Source organism: Symphodus melops, assembly GCF_947650265.1.
Source record: "Symphodus melops genome assembly, chromosome: 22".
Lineage (NCBI taxonomy): Eukaryota > Metazoa > Chordata > Actinopteri > Labriformes > Labridae > Symphodus > Symphodus melops.
Genome location: NC_136712.1, coordinates 9,487,508 through 9,505,053, shown reverse-complemented (window position 1 = coordinate 9,505,053; position 17,546 = coordinate 9,487,508). Strand labels below are relative to the sequence as shown.

At 43.1% G+C, this 17,546-nt stretch overlaps 1 protein-coding gene across 10 annotated transcripts in view; it reads left to right on the top strand.

Annotated features, from left to right (window-relative positions):
* The first annotated feature begins 634 nt into the window (after positions 1-634).
* Positions 635-17,546, top strand: part of dock4b (dedicator of cytokinesis 4b) — a 110,089-nt gene continuing 93,177 nt past the window's right edge. For 6 of the 10 annotated variants that reach the window (XM_079334923.1, XM_079334928.1, XM_079334931.1 and 3 more), the window contains exon 1: positions 636-889. In XM_079334923.1, coding sequence (XP_079191049.1) covers positions 853-889 — 37 coding nt within the window. In that variant the 5' untranslated portion in view covers positions 636-852. Of the gene's footprint in view, positions 890-17,546 lie in introns of all 10 variants that reach the window. The other 4 variants (XM_079334927.1, XM_079334929.1, XM_079334924.1 and 1 more) reach the window with 1 other exon arrangement.

Below are 17,546 nucleotides of genomic sequence, written 5' to 3'. Positions count from 1 at the left end.
ATAACCTTAAACATACTGAGATCTTCAAACGCAATTTGATGTCAGTAGATGTAACTACAAGTCCCAGAATGCACTGTTCATGATTATCGCTGCGCTGGCGATGCTGATGCATTCAATGACCCCTCGGTAATTATTATATTGGATTTTTTTTTCTTTTTTTTGCAATTTCAAGTGGTTGTGATATAAAAGAACGCTCTTTGGACATCTGGATGGTTCCTTATATCTGGAGTAAACCATTAGGCCTCTACTTTGCTGTACATTGGAAGATATAGGCCAATGCAAAGTTTTCTAAATCAATTTAGCCTATTGAAATACATTTTCTGTTTGAATTTTCTGCAATTTTCACTTCCAGTGAAATAATTTATAACATTGACACCAATGAATGATAGGACCTATCAGGTGTACAAACAGCTTGCGATTAAAAACAAAACAAAACAAACAGCCTAACTTGTTACATGGCGAAACAGCAGAGAACTACAGGTTGAATGTAAGATAGTCTAGTGGTGAATCCTTCATGCCTTCCTCTCCCTTTTTGTGTCGCGAAATTGTTCAACTACACAGTCTTTTTTGATCATCTATTTTTTTGTTGTTGTGCCCTCTAATTGCGCTGACCTGGGACGGAATAGCCACATTTCCCGACAGCACGTGAAGGCAACATGTCTCCGTACCACTACGAGCAGCAGCAGCAGCAGCGGCAGCAGCGGCAGCAGCGCTTTCACTCCCTGTAACCTAAACAATGACTCCTACTACAAACCGGAGGAAAGCACACCAATAGAATGCGTTGCACGGGACCAAAACCTTGCATTTCGCTGCTATTCCGACCACTCACTTAAATGTGCTGACCGTAAAAAAATGTGGATACCTACTGAGCATGAAAAATACGGCGTCGGTAAGTTTATTGCCTTTATGATTTTGGAACTGCTGTCCTCTGCGTTCACTGCGCTCAGTTGTAGGGCATGTGTGATTGGGTAGATGGGCATGTAGAGGTGAACTGTCTCTAGTATTGCTGATTTCCATCATTGCAAACTGCTTTGCTCTAAGGGGTTTCTTTGCTGGTGTTACGGAGCCTCAGATCTGTTGTAAACAGCCTCGGGATGAGAGAGGTTGCTTTTCATCTGACTGCCACATTGCAAAGCATAGGGTTGTCGCTCTGACCCCCCCAAGGTTTGCTTAATGTACAGCCACAATATTTTTTATTTTTATCCGACTCCGGTTTTACAACATTTTTCCTTGCACCGTATGGGGATAAACTCCTGATTTGTTGTTTTCCCCTCTTTTTTTCTGTGTCTATTTGAATGAATGAGATGGGGAGAAAAAAAAAAGCTGCTTGGCACAGACAGTCGCTGTATGTCTGTTTATTTCGCTCAGCAGCCCCCCTTTGCCAATTCTTCGAGAGAAACACAAATCTGAGGCGAAACAAAGAGGAGCTCGTCTTAATTGATCTGGGATTAAGATTGCTGTGGACATTGAGAGAGAGGTCCTGGAAATGCGTGTGTGTCCTTCATTGCATTGTTCCAGGCTGCCGCGGGGCTCTGGATCAAACCCTGAAGTGAGACAAACAAACGACAACAACGCAAGCAATGCCAAATGTGGAGGGGAGGGAAAAAAAATCCCACACAGACTTGGTCCTGTTGGTGTGGTTGGAATTTATTCTTTGCTTGTCTTAACCCACAAAAAAAAAAAAAAAAAAAAAAAAGGATCTCATTGAGATGCGGCTGCTGAGAGGCGGCTTAAATGTCTCATAATTGTATTCCCTTGAGATACTGGTCTGCTCTGTGTGTGTGATGCTCGGGTCCCTGTGAGCCTCGGTGAAAATGAGCCAATAATCGTTTTGCAATCATTGCAAAAAATGCCATGGAAATGTGGACAGAAACCCCCCCTCTTTAAACTACAGCAACTTATAGAATTATATATTACATGATTATTTATCCTATTGTGCTTTAATTTGGTATGCAGTTTCTCTGATTGCATAATAATTCAGCCTCAGGGCTCTTGTAAATGTTACTTACTGCCAAAAAAGCACTATGTGCCACCTTGCAGCCATGACCTGAAATCAGTGACGCACAGTGAACCAGAAAGTACCCTTTGGCCTCTCTCTGTCACACTCTGCAGTCCGGTCACTTGACTGCTTTGCTGAGTTTTCCCCTGGTGCACACTTGTTCCCCTTCTTTGTCCATGTAAGGGCCTGACATTGGTCACTGCGAGGATATATTACATTATATTATAACTTAATCCTGTGGAGGGCAGAGTCATCCAGAGCCAGTATTTTGACAGGGTTGAATAGATTTATCTATTTAGCCTCTTAAACCCGTTCCCTCAAAGTTCACAAGACTGGATAAAAGGAAGACATTTATTTTGAAGGCTCAACTCTTCCTATTGTGCCCAGACTGCTAAAGGGGGCCCTGTTAATGGGATTAACACTCTTTATCCCATTTCGCCCCCCTCTCAGTAACAGCAATACAGCTCCTTTAATTGACCGTGATTTGTGTTTCAACACATGTCTTGGCAGCTGTGCTCTTCATTGTGGCTTGCTCCTTTTTTGAGGAAGGAACTTAAATGTTTTCCTGTTGTGAAATTGAGGTTGCGTGACACACAAACGCACACGCATGCATGCAAAAGATGCGGGGAGAAGTTGTCTGGCTCCACTGCTTTGTCATGATAAGAGCAACTTCAATTTGTCTTTTCCTGGCGATTACATGTCTTTTGTTTCAGTCTGATGCTCAACAAGGTGGATTTTTTTTCTTTTTGTCTTTGTTTATGATTGTTCTGTAAATTCTCTTACCAGTGCCTAAGAATTTCATTCATTCAGCTTCAATGGATTAATAGAGACTTTAGAGAGAATATTGAGTGCTCAAAGACTTTAAAAGAGATTATGTCATGCTTTGTATGGCACGTTTTTTTGACCCAATTTTACAGTGAAGTGTTTGACGCTGTTCTTAACTTCCAGACTGAAAAATAAATACATGTAAATCTGTTTGATATCCATGGGGAACATACTCCGCTTCCTCGCTCGTAAAAAAATGAAAAATGACAGCTTGTTGATCTGTTTTATATGTTTGAGATTTGTTGCTCATATATTTGTTTTATTTCAGTTCCTGCTCGTTCCGTTTGATCTCCTTCGTCGATTGTTTTGCACAAGTGCACCAAGTCAAATTCTAAAGGTACTTGGCAAAAAAAAAAAAACCCATTCTGAAACTGAGAACGTGAAATTGGTGACATTTAATTTGACATTAGAAGTCAGACTACTTAGGCTGCTCTCCACATTACAGATTAGAGATGACTTATATCAGATTCTCTGAGACATGCTGACATTACGTTGTCAACAAAATCTTGCACAGACCGTTGTCTGCTCAGATGCTTTACTTGAGCTGCAGACAGTGTTCAGTGTTTTTTTTTTTTAAACCTTGGAAGTATGTGCTTGCTCATCTGAGCAAGCTACTGTACTTGATGACCCCATTTCTCAATCACCACCAAAAAGTCTTCTGTACGAATAGTTATGGTGAAAGTTTAAATATCTGCAATTTTAGATAAACTGATATATTTGTGATAGACCAGATCATGCCTGATAATGACATATAAATCAGTCAGCCTCTACCCCAAATTGCTTGCTTACTTTGCTGGAGAAAAGAATATGGTAATATTTACACTTGTTTCCAAATAACCATAGACCAGTAATGACCATCTATCCCCAGTTGGAATCTCATAGTGAATAATTAATGCTAGCAGGAACAGCTGTTGCCTTTCTGCATGTCTCCTCCACACCTTAAAGCAAAGCTGCACCTGAAATGGTGCAGAGCTAAATGACACCTGAGCAGAGTGAAAATCATCGACGCACATCTGGTTAAACTTTACTGTTCACCCCCTGTCGGGTATATCATGAATATCCATGCTGTAGAGTCGCTGTGATATGAAAATATTGATACAAGGAAGTCCCTGCCTCAGCCATTTTAAATGTGATCTCCTCCAGGTGCTTTCAGCGTACACTTTATCCCCATTTGACAGGGAGGCTGGCTTACTAAAAGGCCTTGGAAATCCTTGGATCCTTACAGGAACATTTGATCTCGGGCCAAATCGCGACGAGATCAGAGCGTCTTGCTGGTTAATTGGAAGGTTGAGGCGTTTGATGTCTATTCGCCCTTACGAGCGAAACGCGGCTCTGGGAGGAGGGAGGGGGCCCACTGCCGGTGATGAAATATGAATGGACTCTCAGTGAGTTGATGCTAAGGCACCCATTAGCCCACCAGTAGGGTGATTACTGGTTTTTAACCCGAAGCGAGAAGGTTGGAAGATTGATGAGATGATGTTAATATCTGACTCCTAAATGGACCTGGGATATAGAGACATTAGATTGAACCAAAGGGAGAATTTCAAAGACAGTAAAAATGATGAGCTCTCGTAACGGAGCACAAGAGGAGACATGAAGGTACATATAAAGTTGAGTTGGCTCTTGAATTCTCCACAAGTGTATGATTTATGAATCCCAACACACTATTCAGTATTGTTAAAGACTAGCATCTGCAAATCCCCTCAAATACTTCCCCCAAAATGTTGAAGGCGTGTCAATGCACCATTACAGCACCATAACTTACTGGACCCCAGGAAGAATATAGCTGATGCTTGTGCTAAGGGGGATCCTAATATAGAGAGAAACAACTTAGCCTCCCGCTGAATTTGGTGTGACCTTAAAAAACAACATAGTAGTGCTAAGCACAGTGTGATGCAAGTTACATACAGATACTGATCTGCCTCCTACACCAAACTCAAATTGTCTTAAGTAAATTATTGTGTGAGAATACCAAACAACTGCAGCGTGGTGCTAGCAGAGCGTGTTATGTAATATACAGCTAGCAAGATGTTAGCGCTCCAACATTTTTTTTGTCACGCTAGTTTCACAATCGGCAGATTCTCTTCTGTAAGGGAATCATGATAATAAATGGTATCAGAACAGTTCTAACTATGGACCATACTCGAGGCTGCATCGTGTCATGTTTGGAGCAGACGTCGAGTTAATGCTGCAGACAGAGAGTGAGGCCTTTCTCCTCATTAAAACCCTCTGATACAACCAATCAAGCATGTCATTGCTCATCATAATTTCGAGACATAATTAAACCGTTTTAACGAGCCTGTTTGCGTAGCGTGTGTCTGGATGTTGAATTCCCCTCCAATGACCGGAGAAGCTTGAACGCAACCCTGTTCCCTTCTGTGATGCTGTGGGGGGAAAAAAAAGAAGAATCGAATGCAGACAGGCAGTAACAGTGGCCTGATTGAACGCTCATGCTGGAGGCCTGGCTGCCATGGCAGAGCCAATGTCGGGCCTATGGGGGGTTTCCTGCCTCTCCTATGGCTGACATCACTTGCTTTCCCCCTGGGGGAATGTCGCTGCGGTTGATGCGGGAGGGGGGGGGGGGGGGGTTGGGTGCCGACGCGTGTCAAGGGTGGACTCATTGTCAGGGCGTTCGCCTTGCCCTGTTACCCCCAAATTCAACCCTCCCTTCCCTCTATGTACCCCCGACCAATCCGCGGGGGGATTAGCAGGTTGTTTTTGAGGCGGACCCTTTAGGCCCATTCCACCATTATACCCATGATTCCCTAATGCAGCAGGGTGATGTATGTGAGGGAGGTGGGGGTGGAGGGGGGGAGGGGCGTGGTGAGGCGAAGCCTACCAGCTTGTAATTGCTTCCTCCTCTCCATCTGCAGAGATAGCACCTATTCTCCTCTGCATGTGCACACATATACCCTCGTCCAGTGCAATCACTCAGCATGGAAGGAGGCTGTAGGAGGCCCCTTTGGGAATTGAACAGATGCAGAAAATACGAAAAAAATAGAGAGCAAGACAGTTAACAACCCTGCCCACTACAACACACAAGCTGCTCCCTGGTGTGTGCATCATGGAAGGGTTGAATAAATCGACATGGACATGTGACATATGACGGGGCTCATTCACTGCTGATTCAGCCCTACAATTATAACCATTGTGGAATGAACAGCATGTGAGGACAGAGTTGGAGAAAAGCCATCGCTGGTTTGTTTGTTTTATACAATTAAATCATGCTCTATTTATTATGCAATGAAACAAAGCACTCAAACAGCACACACATTGTCTGCTTGTTCAGATCCAGCAACACTGCACAGTAACGGCAACACAAGATTATGTCATTTCAGGAAAAGAGATTTTTTTTTTTTTTTTTTTTTTTTTCTCCACATTTTCCAGTGTAGTGAGCACACACCGGGGATGCCCCTTGTGAAAAAAACAAACTGGAGTTAGCGACCGAATGTCTGTAATTTTCTGTCAACATCCATGTATGATGTAGAGACAAGCAGCAGGGGAGGAGGGGGGGGAAGCTTTTTGTTGTGTTCTCACCCTTGTTTCAGGCGTGTGTGCTCGTCGTAGGGAGATGAAGCTGCTTCCTGGAGATGGCTGACTCATTTTCCAGTCGACCAGAATGCGGAAATAAAGATATAATAATAATAATAATAATGGCCATGAATTTCACAGTCTGTCGATAAGAGTTATTGCTTTCATAACGCTGGTCTCCCTGCTACTTGCTCGTGTCTTTCTTCCAGGGGAGTTCGTGCCGTTTTAGAGCTGAAACAATTTGATACTGGAGACGGATGAGCCAATCGAAAGAGAGTCGACGACCACTTTGATAATTAATGTTTTTCATAATTCTTCAATATCAAAATGGCAACGACACATTCTTTTCCCTCAGCTTTTCAGATTTGAAGCTTTGATACATCATAATTGACTCACTGTTTTCATTCGAGATGCATGCTGCACTTGGTCAAAATATGTCCAGGATGTGAGCGCTGAAACAATCTGTCGGTGTTACAGAATCAAACACTTCTTTTGCCTTCTTGGCTGTTATCAAAACACCCTCATTGCTTTAGCAGCAGGCCTGTTTGTGGTGTCGAGCGGTTGTGGTTCCCCGCTCTGATATCAATCCTTGATCCCTGCGTGAGAGAGGTTAATGGGATACGTCCGATTAGAAATTCAGCAGCTTCACTGATCAGTGGTTCTCCTGCGCTGAAAGCTAGAGTGTGTATTAGTGTGCTTGTGTATGTTGTTTTTTTTTTTTGGCATCTGTGTGGGCCAGGGGGAAAAAATGACTGACATGCCATTTTCATAAACGAAGGGCGTCTGCCTGTGACAATCACAGTGATTGGCGGCTGAGACGAGCTGTTTATTCACCGAGGAGAGGCATCGTATGCGGCTGAAAAATGATTGCCTGCATTTGACCAGAATCAGCTATCTGTGTACTAACATGTCTGTAATCCTGCCCTGCCTGTATTGACCCTAAAGGAAGTGTAAATTGATTTGTATGGTTGACCCAGTGCATCATTATGACCTCAGAGCTTCCATTTTCACATAAACCTCACATTAGTGATCGCTACCTCACCCTCATCTTCATTTATTATTAATGTGCTAATAAAAAGGTTAAGTTATGATCTGTTCCGTGTAACTCTTATATCATTAATGTATTATTGATGGATGATTAAAGTGTCACGTCTTGCTTTGAGGACATACATACATAAATACATAATTTAAGAAACGGGAAGAGCCCATAACTGTGGTTTGTCTCTGTCTTCAATTATTCTCTTAATTCCATATAGAAATGGTCTCTCATTCACACAGTCACAGCGGGGGTCTTGTAACCAGACGAGTTGTACAGATGGCTTAGTTCCAGTCCTTTCTGTTTGTGTCGACAGTATACTGTATTTCTCTGTGGGATAATTGACCCTCTCTTCAAGTGGAATCTGTATTGAGAGATTCCTCTTCCTTTGCGTCTTACTCGTTTTACTTTGATGATTACATGAAGGACATGTACATGCAGGTGTATGAGGAAGCTTTGCGTACAAAAATGACAAAACTGTGAAATTACCATTTCTTTTGATGAGCCTCCTACTTGCCATAAAAGGTTTAATATGCAACATATTTCAACATTTAAACAGCAGATCTTAAATATATCCGAGCTAAATATATCGTAGAGGAAGGCCTTTCTAAAACTGAATAAAGTCAAACCCAGTAGGGGAAGGCTCTACCTTCTGTTTGTTTATGTTTCCTACGAAGGCTCCAACTTGTTTCATTCATGTGAACCCCTCCCTGTCCAAGCATTAGCCATGCCACCATGTGGAGGAAATGAGATGGCCCCACCCACTTTGGGACGCTGTTAGTACTTGCATAACGGTGGAATTTACCCGACAGACTATCCAAACCTCAGATCGGAGTCTTTTTGGTAGAAAACACTTCAAATAAATTAAAACCAAATTAATTTTGTCCTTCATATCTGAATAGAGATCAGTCATTAAATTGGTTGCACTAAGGGATGAGCATGAAAGAAGGGAAGCGGTGTGCTGAGGGACAGCGTTGTTTAGTTAAGGGACTGGTGATAAAGTGCCAGAAAATTCAGATATTCTGCCTTTAAGATGGCTCATTATTACAGGACATATAATAGGTAGTAATGGCAAGGGACATACTGAAGCTATGTCACTAATCCAGTCTTATAATATAACATTTTAGGGAATCAGCATCGAGTACCTTAGTACATATCATTTCGGTCATGAATTTGTGCCGTATGTGACGATGCCTCTGGATAGAAACAGGTGTTTGTATGATGTATAAATCAGGTCCTACTATACAAAAATATTTATGTGGCAAATTTGAATCTAAACCATTTCCAAATTTGAATGAAGAACATTGTCATTCAAATGTAATGTTCTTCCAGCAATGTTGCAGCTTGTATTGAGTAAATACAAAGTTTTTAAAGGGTACATTTCAGAGCATCAGCTTTATTGGCCAGGTATGTTGAACACACAAGGAATATAACTCAGGTGTGCTCTCTTTATACAATGTAAACATTAAATGATAACACTTAGCTAAACATAGTTATTGTAGGCTTGTTTTCTGAAAATAAATCTCTGAAAACATAGAGGCTGTTCTTATCTGTCATCGGTAATGTGCACAGTGATGGTGTGTTCATGAAAACACGTTTTTTTTGCAGTTGATTGAAGTGTGCATCCTAACCCGCACACTTTAGCATGCGCAAAGAAGACAGAAGCACTGTTGAAGACGGGAATCTCATAGTTTTGTATTTGACCATAAGCAGAAGGACTGTGCAGACTCACCTCCTGATAGAGGTCAGGGGATCAAAGAGTGTTGTGATGCCGCATGCTGGCACTATAGGGGCAAAAACGGGAATCCCCCTCATCTACTTTTCATTTTGGGGAGACCCTCCAAAGTCCTCATAGTGTTTCATGACAGTACATCCAACACTTGTTGACATGTCAAACTTTTCACTGTGTTTTTCAGAGATCTGATTTCACTTGTTTTTAGTTTGGTGAAACTAGAATTTCTAAGGACTAAAGATGCATTGGTCTTAATCCTTCTGACTTGCAAGACCTTTTAATAAAAAATGTGCCTTAAAGCGCATCTGAAAGCAGCTTAGTCCTCTTCAGGTCACCGAGGACACTGTCAGGGGTTTTCCATCTCGGAGATAGTGAGGAGTAATGTCAGCGAAAGAGGCCGAGCAAAGGAAGAGGGTGAAAAGGTCTTCAGACTGTAAGCTGGGCGTTCACTGCCGTGCTGTCCACTCCTTTCTGACCTCACCGTTTTCCTCTCTTCTTCTCTACTTGTAAAAAAAAAAAAGAAAAAGCTTTTTGCATTTCTGTTTTTATTGAGTTGCTTCCTCTTCCTTCCTATTCCTTTTTTCTCTCTCTCTCTTTTTTGTTGTTGCCACTCTTCTCCCAATCCTTCTGAGTGAAATGTTTCCAGAGACAGAAGGTCGCGCTGTGACAACCCTTATCTCATTTTCCGCCTCCTCCTTCTCGTCTATCGCTCACTCATCCCTTCTTTGCCTGGCAATTTTCCCTTATCTTTCAGTCCATTCTCCTCTATCGGTGCCGCAGTCCATCCTAACTTTATCTTTCTTCCATATGTGTCCTCCTCTCTTCTCGATCTATATTCACCTGTCCTATCTATCCCAAGATGGTGTTGTCCTTCCACTGTTTATTCAAAATGCCATCCTTATTTGTGTCATTGCTTTCCTGTGCGTCTCCGTTGTTGCAAAATGTAGGTTTGTATGCCTGCGTGTGTGTGTGTCTGTGTGTGTGTGTGTGTGTGTGTGTGTGTGTGTGTGTGTGCGCGCGCGCATGTTTGTAGGTTGTATTTCTGGGTGTATGTCTGCAGCAGCCTCAGTGGACTTGAAGTCTGAAGATGATAAAGCACTACAGATGCCCCCACAGGCTTCGGCGTGGAGCTGTAGCTGCAGCAGATGTTGTAGATCTCTTTGTTGTTCTACATTCCTCACACTTCGTCACATAGGTTTGAACAGGTTTACTGTATTAAAAGGGCATTTCGTCCTGTGCCTTAAATGAGATCTGAAAAAAAACCCTTTAAAATGAAGTGGTTAAGGAGAAGGTACAGTGGACTTTGAATTCTTCCGATGAGGATAAAATAGGTTATGTTTGGTGAAGCCATTAGAACGTTCTCCTCAGAGCCACCTCTCTTGTAAACGTTGAGAATAATACAAAAAAAAAAAAAAAAAGCAAATCTTTAAAATGACAAATCAAAGCTTTTTATAAGCTTAGCATCCAATCAGGGAGCTGAACGGAAAAAAATATATCAAAATCTTACATGAAACTTGAACTTGGGATATGTAGTTTTTGTAAGCAGATAGCCTCTCAGACCTAGCAGTAGTAATAAGGTGGGGTACATTTGGGGAAGATGTAACATTTCAACAGTTTCTGTATCATTGTGTCTCTTTTCTTGATGCTCTATTTGACCAGTTTTTTATATTGAATGCAGCGGGAAGCTGTTTTCTTGCTGCTTCAAATGATCTTTGTCATATTCGCTCTGCTGTTGATTACTTCTGCCTCTGTAAAATGCCTCGGTCTGAGCGATTCATCTTTTATTGGTCCTACTTTCCTCGAGTCAGAGGTGTTAGTGATGATAACTTCAGCGTTGGTCGTGAAAATCTCTTTCGCAAGTCGAGATGCTTGCACACGCGTGAACCTGCAGGTATGCTACAGTGGTTGTTTATTGACTGCAAGGCTCAAGAGCTGTGCCATTGACATTGATCGCTTTGGCTCTGTCTCTTCTCTCAGATTGAACTGTTGTTACGTCTCCACCGCTCTCTCAGTCTCTTAACGATCACAACAGGAGGATCAGCTGCTGCCTGGCTGATTTCTGGGCTGCAGCCTCTCCGACCTTGGCTGCTGTTAGCTGTCTCATTACCCGCCCCGATGTGTGTGTCTTTGTGTGTACACCTCCGACTGCTGCGGTTGAATCTGTGTGTGTACAACTGCCTCTACAACTGATCTTTGTCCCCTGTGTGGTTTTGTGCATGTGTGTGAGTGATTGGGTTTCCTGCTCTCGCTGTGCTATTAAGACGAAGACCCGGCTCTCCTCTGCATGTCAACCTGTTGCATGAGGAGGTGCTGGCTCTCTGCCTCATCTCACCTCTCCTCTGTCAGCTCCCCTCACTTCCTCTTCTTCCTTCCTGCGCACAGAAAAAGCCAGTTTAGTGTCAGGCAGACTTTCAAAAGGTCTTTTCATTGCCTCTCACTCCCTTTTCGTCACGGCTCTTTTTTTTTTTTTTTTGCAGTCAATTTATTACTGAAGTGTCAAGCCTGATTGCAATTGATTTTTTTTATTTTTTTTTCTGTCACGCAAGGCTTCTCAGCTGATTGTAAAGCATTATTCTATAACAGGAGAAGGTATACAGATGCATTCTGCATGTGGGAATTTCTTCATTTAGATTGATGGGCGATAGAACAGGCTTTGATTTTGAAACGAGTAACTCCAATCCTGGTGACAAAAATAGGATTACTTTGAAACAGACTGCTTCGCCACGGCTGAAGGTTTCTTATGAATGCCTAAATTAATGTTGTGTACGTTGTAGAGTGTTATTGCCTTGGAGAGTCTTGTTTAATTCATCAGGTTGACTAAACCTCCAACTGCGACCCACTTCACTTCTTTTTCGTCTCATCTTTTCAACCCGGCTACTCAGCGGGGACTCTTCCTATTTGTGAGTGTTTATCCAGCTAAGTGGAAAGCCTTCAAACCGCTCTGAGAGAGAAACATATTTCTTAGTTAAACACTTATTTGGAGTTTAAAACTCCCGTCCCCCCAAAACATCAGAGCCTGTAGCAGCAATTGAACATTTATTTGTCTGAAGGGGGAAAATTCAGTGTCTACACTCTTCCTGCCTATCATTGTTGATTGAATGGGGCCTTTTCAGCCGTCTTAGCAACCCCGAAGGTTGGCAGCGGAGTTCATTGTAACTTGAGGTTTGCTTTGTTACTGCTCCTTTTTCTGGAAGTTACACACCGGTTTCTTTCTGTTGATGCAGAAGAGATGGAGTCTACGTTGAGTGTGCTTTGGAGATATAAAAGGAAGAGTTTATTGCCCAATTTGCTCGGGATCACCTGCGATGTCATGTCTCTTTACTAAGGCAGCAGATGGTTAGCCTAGCTTAGCATCAAGAATTACAGAAGGGAGAACATTCCTAGTTGGGAACTTTCCATCACCTGTAAAACTGAAGGAATAACATGTCACAACTATCTCAGTTGTTTAACCTGTTAAAAGAACAGGTTTAACTCAAAGTAAAGGCTGTTTTCAGTCTAAGCTAGCCAGCTGATAGCATAGCTTTATTATAATTAGACGCATACTAGAGCTGCACTGAGCTGAATGAATAAAGCACCTGTTTCATGCATATTTACTATGACACTGATGAGCACTCTAGAAGAAGGTTAATTGAGTCAGTCTGAAGAAGCGAGATGTCTCGAATGCTTCCAAGAACCAATGCAGGGAAAGACAATGTTATATCAAGCTTAAATACCAATTCACTCCCCAGCAATGAAAAATACAAAGTTGAAACTTTTGATAACCTTGTGTTGTCTGGTCTTCTACCAAATAATAGAAAAGTATCCATAGTGGTATTGATAAAGACTCGGATCATTAAGGAGTCTCCATACATGATAAATGGAAATAAAAGATCCCTATCGGCGTAAGAGCAAGTCTCAGTCAGTATTGAATTTCAAAGGTATCGACTGATGTGGCAACAACCCTCAGATATCACGAGGCAACAAAGCACTTGGTCAGGTTCACTCCAGGCGCTCCTATTAGTTTCTGTTCCTCCTGCTAGGCATCACCCAAAAAAAGACCAGAGTCCACCACCGTGGGATTGGCTTAAAGTGGCCTCTATTTGCCACAAGCCTAACCTCTCACCAAGCATCCACCTGGTCTCTTTATTTTGCTCTTTCCATCAGTGGCAGTCCCCTCAGGGGAGGGAGTCGGAAGAACTAAAAGCGGAAAGTGGCGCTGCTAAAAGCGGATGAAATGGATCCCCTTTGTGTGGGGGTGAGAGGGGAAACGTGAAGGAAAACCCCCCACTGTTGGAGCCTTTGTGCGGGGAGAAAAAGCACTCGGTCTGGGTGATGATGGCGGATGAACACCTCAGGCAGTCCTTAAAGCACAGCAGAGGGAAAAGACCGGAGAGTACAGATATTGTTTGTATGTATGCTGGCTATGTACACAAAGCCTGATCCTATAGCCACTTCCCTCCCTGTGGATGGTTCTCATACCTTGTGGGGGCCTCTGGCTATTCTTACTAACAAGCAATTTGTGTTGAGAGCTGGCCTCAGATAAAATATACTCACGGTTCAAGGTTTGGATGGCAGTGAGAAAATCTCCACATTTGCTTGAGTTTATTTCAAATATAAATACCTTTTGACAGCAGATGGTTTTGCTGATCAAGCGAAGGAATACACTGCGATTGGGTTCATTCCCAAGGGCATTTGATTTTAAAAATAGCATCACAGTCCAACAGGAAGTACTTCCTCTGTAAAGTAATATCTGCTGTTAATGAATCAATAATATAAATGTTTTTTTTTTTTTAAGGATAATTTATCCGCCCCCTGCCTATTTATCTACAGCCTAATGACCTGTCATGGGTTTCATTTTGACCTTGATGGTCATCACAAAGCCAGGTATCATCTTTCAGTCTTTGAACACTATAGGCTTTTTGAAGATCGATGCTTTAATGTTGTTTGAAGGGTTTAACTTGAAAGAGTAGCTTATAGCGGCTAGCATAACATCAGTGATTATGTCTCTTGTCTTGAATCCCAATCCCAGTCTCCCAGTCCCCCCCCCCCCCCCCCCCCCACACACACACACACACAAACGCCTTATGAGCGCAGAGTTTTCCGTATTTGTTTCTCATCCCCCTAAAAAAAAAAAAAACTTAGTTGGAGCCTGTAGGAAAACACAGCCAGGAGCCGGGGATTCATGTTAGTGGCTCACGTGTCAGATGAACAGATGCTAGGGTGGAAGCAGAACTGTGCATTGTCTTCCTTCCTTCCTCCCTCTCTCTCTCTCTCTTAGCTCACCCAGCCCAGCGCAGGCCTTTTGCTGCTGTGCCGTGTGGACATAATGAGCATGGGGATGCTAAAAATACTGATGCACAAATGAGGCATGCAGCACTGCACACATCCCCTTTCATGACATATGTTTTTAACGTAGCTGCCGATGCTGCTGTTATCTCCTGGTGCAGAAAATGAAGAATTACTTTTATCAGGAGCAGAACATGAAGAATATACCGATTCAGGTCACTGTTTATACAGTTCTACGGACACAGGGATGCACCTACTCTGATATTTGGACGTGCTTGTTGTAGTTCGAAGGTTAGTGTGATAATGGTAGTGATTGGATGGGCGTTGGGAAGCAGGCCATTGATTTGTAGTGGAACGTTTCCAGGCATCATCAGTGGTGATGCGTCACCCATAAGCCCCCCCCCCCCCCCCCACCCCCAGACCTTTATCTGGACCGCGGCCATAATCCTCTTTGCATCCGCTGTGCTAATGCACCGGTAACCTCAGCATCACCACCACGTCGGAGAAATACCAGACTGGCGGGACAGTGGCTGCTGTGACTGATCCTCTTCTGTGTGGAGCTTTTAGAATGGACACACAAACTTTCATGCAAATATGGAAACTTGAAGTCTTCACATGCTAGCAATTGATGTCTCCAAAATCATCACACCGCAGTACGGAGACTTATCGATTTCAGATTTGAGCATATGCAAGAAACGCAGTAAAGCTACGATTGGCTCAAACCGATGATTTGCTGATACACTACTGTATATGTCCCAAGCATGATCTGCCGTTCTCTGCCAAATATGGCGTATAAGGGCAGGGAAGAGAACATGAAGGGAGAGAGAAATGAAAAGGCAAAGAGAGACGTAAATGGGTGAGATGGAGGAGGGAGATAGAGCGAGGCGGAGAGAATCAGATAGACGCGGAGCGTGATGGTTGATGGGCTGTCAATTGATGCTCCACATGGAGTTCCTTCTTCGAGTCGAGCTGCCAAGGCTGGCAGAGCACCGTCCCAGTGTGTCGCTATCTGCCCGTTTGTGTTTCAGGAGCTCTCTCTGTAGCTCATTAGAATCTTTAGACTTTCTTCCCCCCTCGGGAGCGCCAGGCGTTGAACGGGCACACAAATGAGGCTACCTTTCTACTTTGTATGATGGTGTTCCCTCTCAACAGTGGGAGGAGAAAAACAAAGATGAAATTAATCACTCCAGCCTCGTCCCTCCCCCTCCCCTCATCCCTCTTCCCCCTTTAGAGTTCTGAGCTCCTGCAGACTTTTTAACTAGTTTTATTTAATTACAGACGGCATGATGGTGCACACAACTGCTGTTGACCTAAATCAGGAAACTGGGGCGTTTTTTTTTTTTTTTTCTCGCCCCTCCAACTTCTTACCCCACTGTATAGATTTTGTCTGTGCGGATGATCAAAGTGGCCCAGTGTGGCCGTAAGTTTCACACTCTTGTGTCTGCTGCTGTGTCTGAATTAGCCTAGCCTTGCTCCCTCTCCTCATCTGGAGGATATGCAGGGGAGTTGGGAATCTCATCTATTTAGGGTCCCTGGCTGGACGAGAGGCGTTATAAAACAAACTTGAGAGCAGCCACTTTGGGCACACTGATGTCCTCGCTGTAATGGACAAGATTAAGGCATCGTGTGAAGCAGCTCCTCGAGCAAAAGCTAAATTCAAAGCAGTCACTTGGGGCTTTCTGCTGTGACAGTTGAGTATCGGTTAATTATTTTTATGCTGCGAGATGTCTTGAGTGGCCACTCTCTCTCTCTCTCTCTCTCTCTCTCCCCCCCCCCTCTGTGTAGCTCTTGGCTCTACCATTTCCTACGTGGTTAGCTTTGACAAACGCAGCTCTGGAGTTTGACTCCTGGAAGAAAGTGTTCCAAACCATAGTGGCTCTCCCTCTTTTTTTTTTTTTTTCTTTCTCGATTTCTCTGAGTCCAAGGTTCTGTCCAACCTCAAAAATAATCCTCCTTGATCCACCTATGGCATGCAGTGAGCAGGAAAATAGCCCCCCAACAGCAGCTGAACCCTTCAATCGGACAGGAATGCCTGACCATGTACACACACACTGACGTACACACAGATATACAACCAGGCCATACATTCAAACACACACTGAGCAGTACAGTGCAGTACAGTGCATGGCAGGACAGAGGGCTTCATTTTAAAGATGCTTGTTTTTGGAATCAGTCGCAACCAGCCAGCCGCTCATGTTTACATTAGAAATTTTGCTCTCGCTTATGTCGGCTCCGGATGAACATGAAAGAAAATCTGGGGAACGAGGCGCCATTTAGTTTATTTTTTTTTTCTTGAGGCACACATTTCCTGACAGCAAGCCGCATGCATGATGTCTACAGCGCGGAGAAGGAAGGAAACTCATTTCCTACAGAAAGCCATTAGACGCTGAAACGTAAACTATTTCAACAGTTTTGTGCATAACAAAAAAAAAAAAAAAAGTTGCTTGACAGCCTTTTATCATTTTCCAATAAGTCCTGGTTTACGACAACCAAATACAGAGCTAAGACAAATTTGTGTGCGTGTTTACATTTTTGACGTGTGTGTGATATCCGTTGTTGATTTTTCTCAGTTAAATAAAACTGTTTAAAAGACTGGAATGTGAACAAACTGAGATATCCATCCCTCATTTTTCAGTTTTCAGCATGTTAAGCTCTCGTCAAAGGAAAGAATGAGGATCGGTGCCAATATAGACACTGACCCACACACTCAGACGCTCCATATCTGGTGGCTCATGGAAAAGGGAATGCACATCACATGCAAACATTTTATTTTTGTTCTGAGGCTTGAGGCTAGCGGACAGATTCCTCCCTTGTCATATTTCTTGGTTCGGTCAGCCGTCACCGCTGTCACTGTCTTTGTCATTGTTCACTCACTTCTATTGTGGTCTCCATGTTAAATGGCTTCCTCTGCTCTTTCTGCCTCACTGGGCTCAGAAGGACTTGTGGCAGAGCTTACAAACATTAGCTGTTTCTTAGGAATTAACGAATACCCAGAGGTACACCCTGGGCTAGGAAATGCCACTGTTGAATAGCTCTTTGTTGAGAGGCCCTAAACAGTTTGGGTAACAGATTTGCTTTAGATATGAGAAATAGACTGGAAATAATTAAATGTTCATAATTAGGAAACTTGAAGTGGGGATGGTTTTTATAATTTTGCA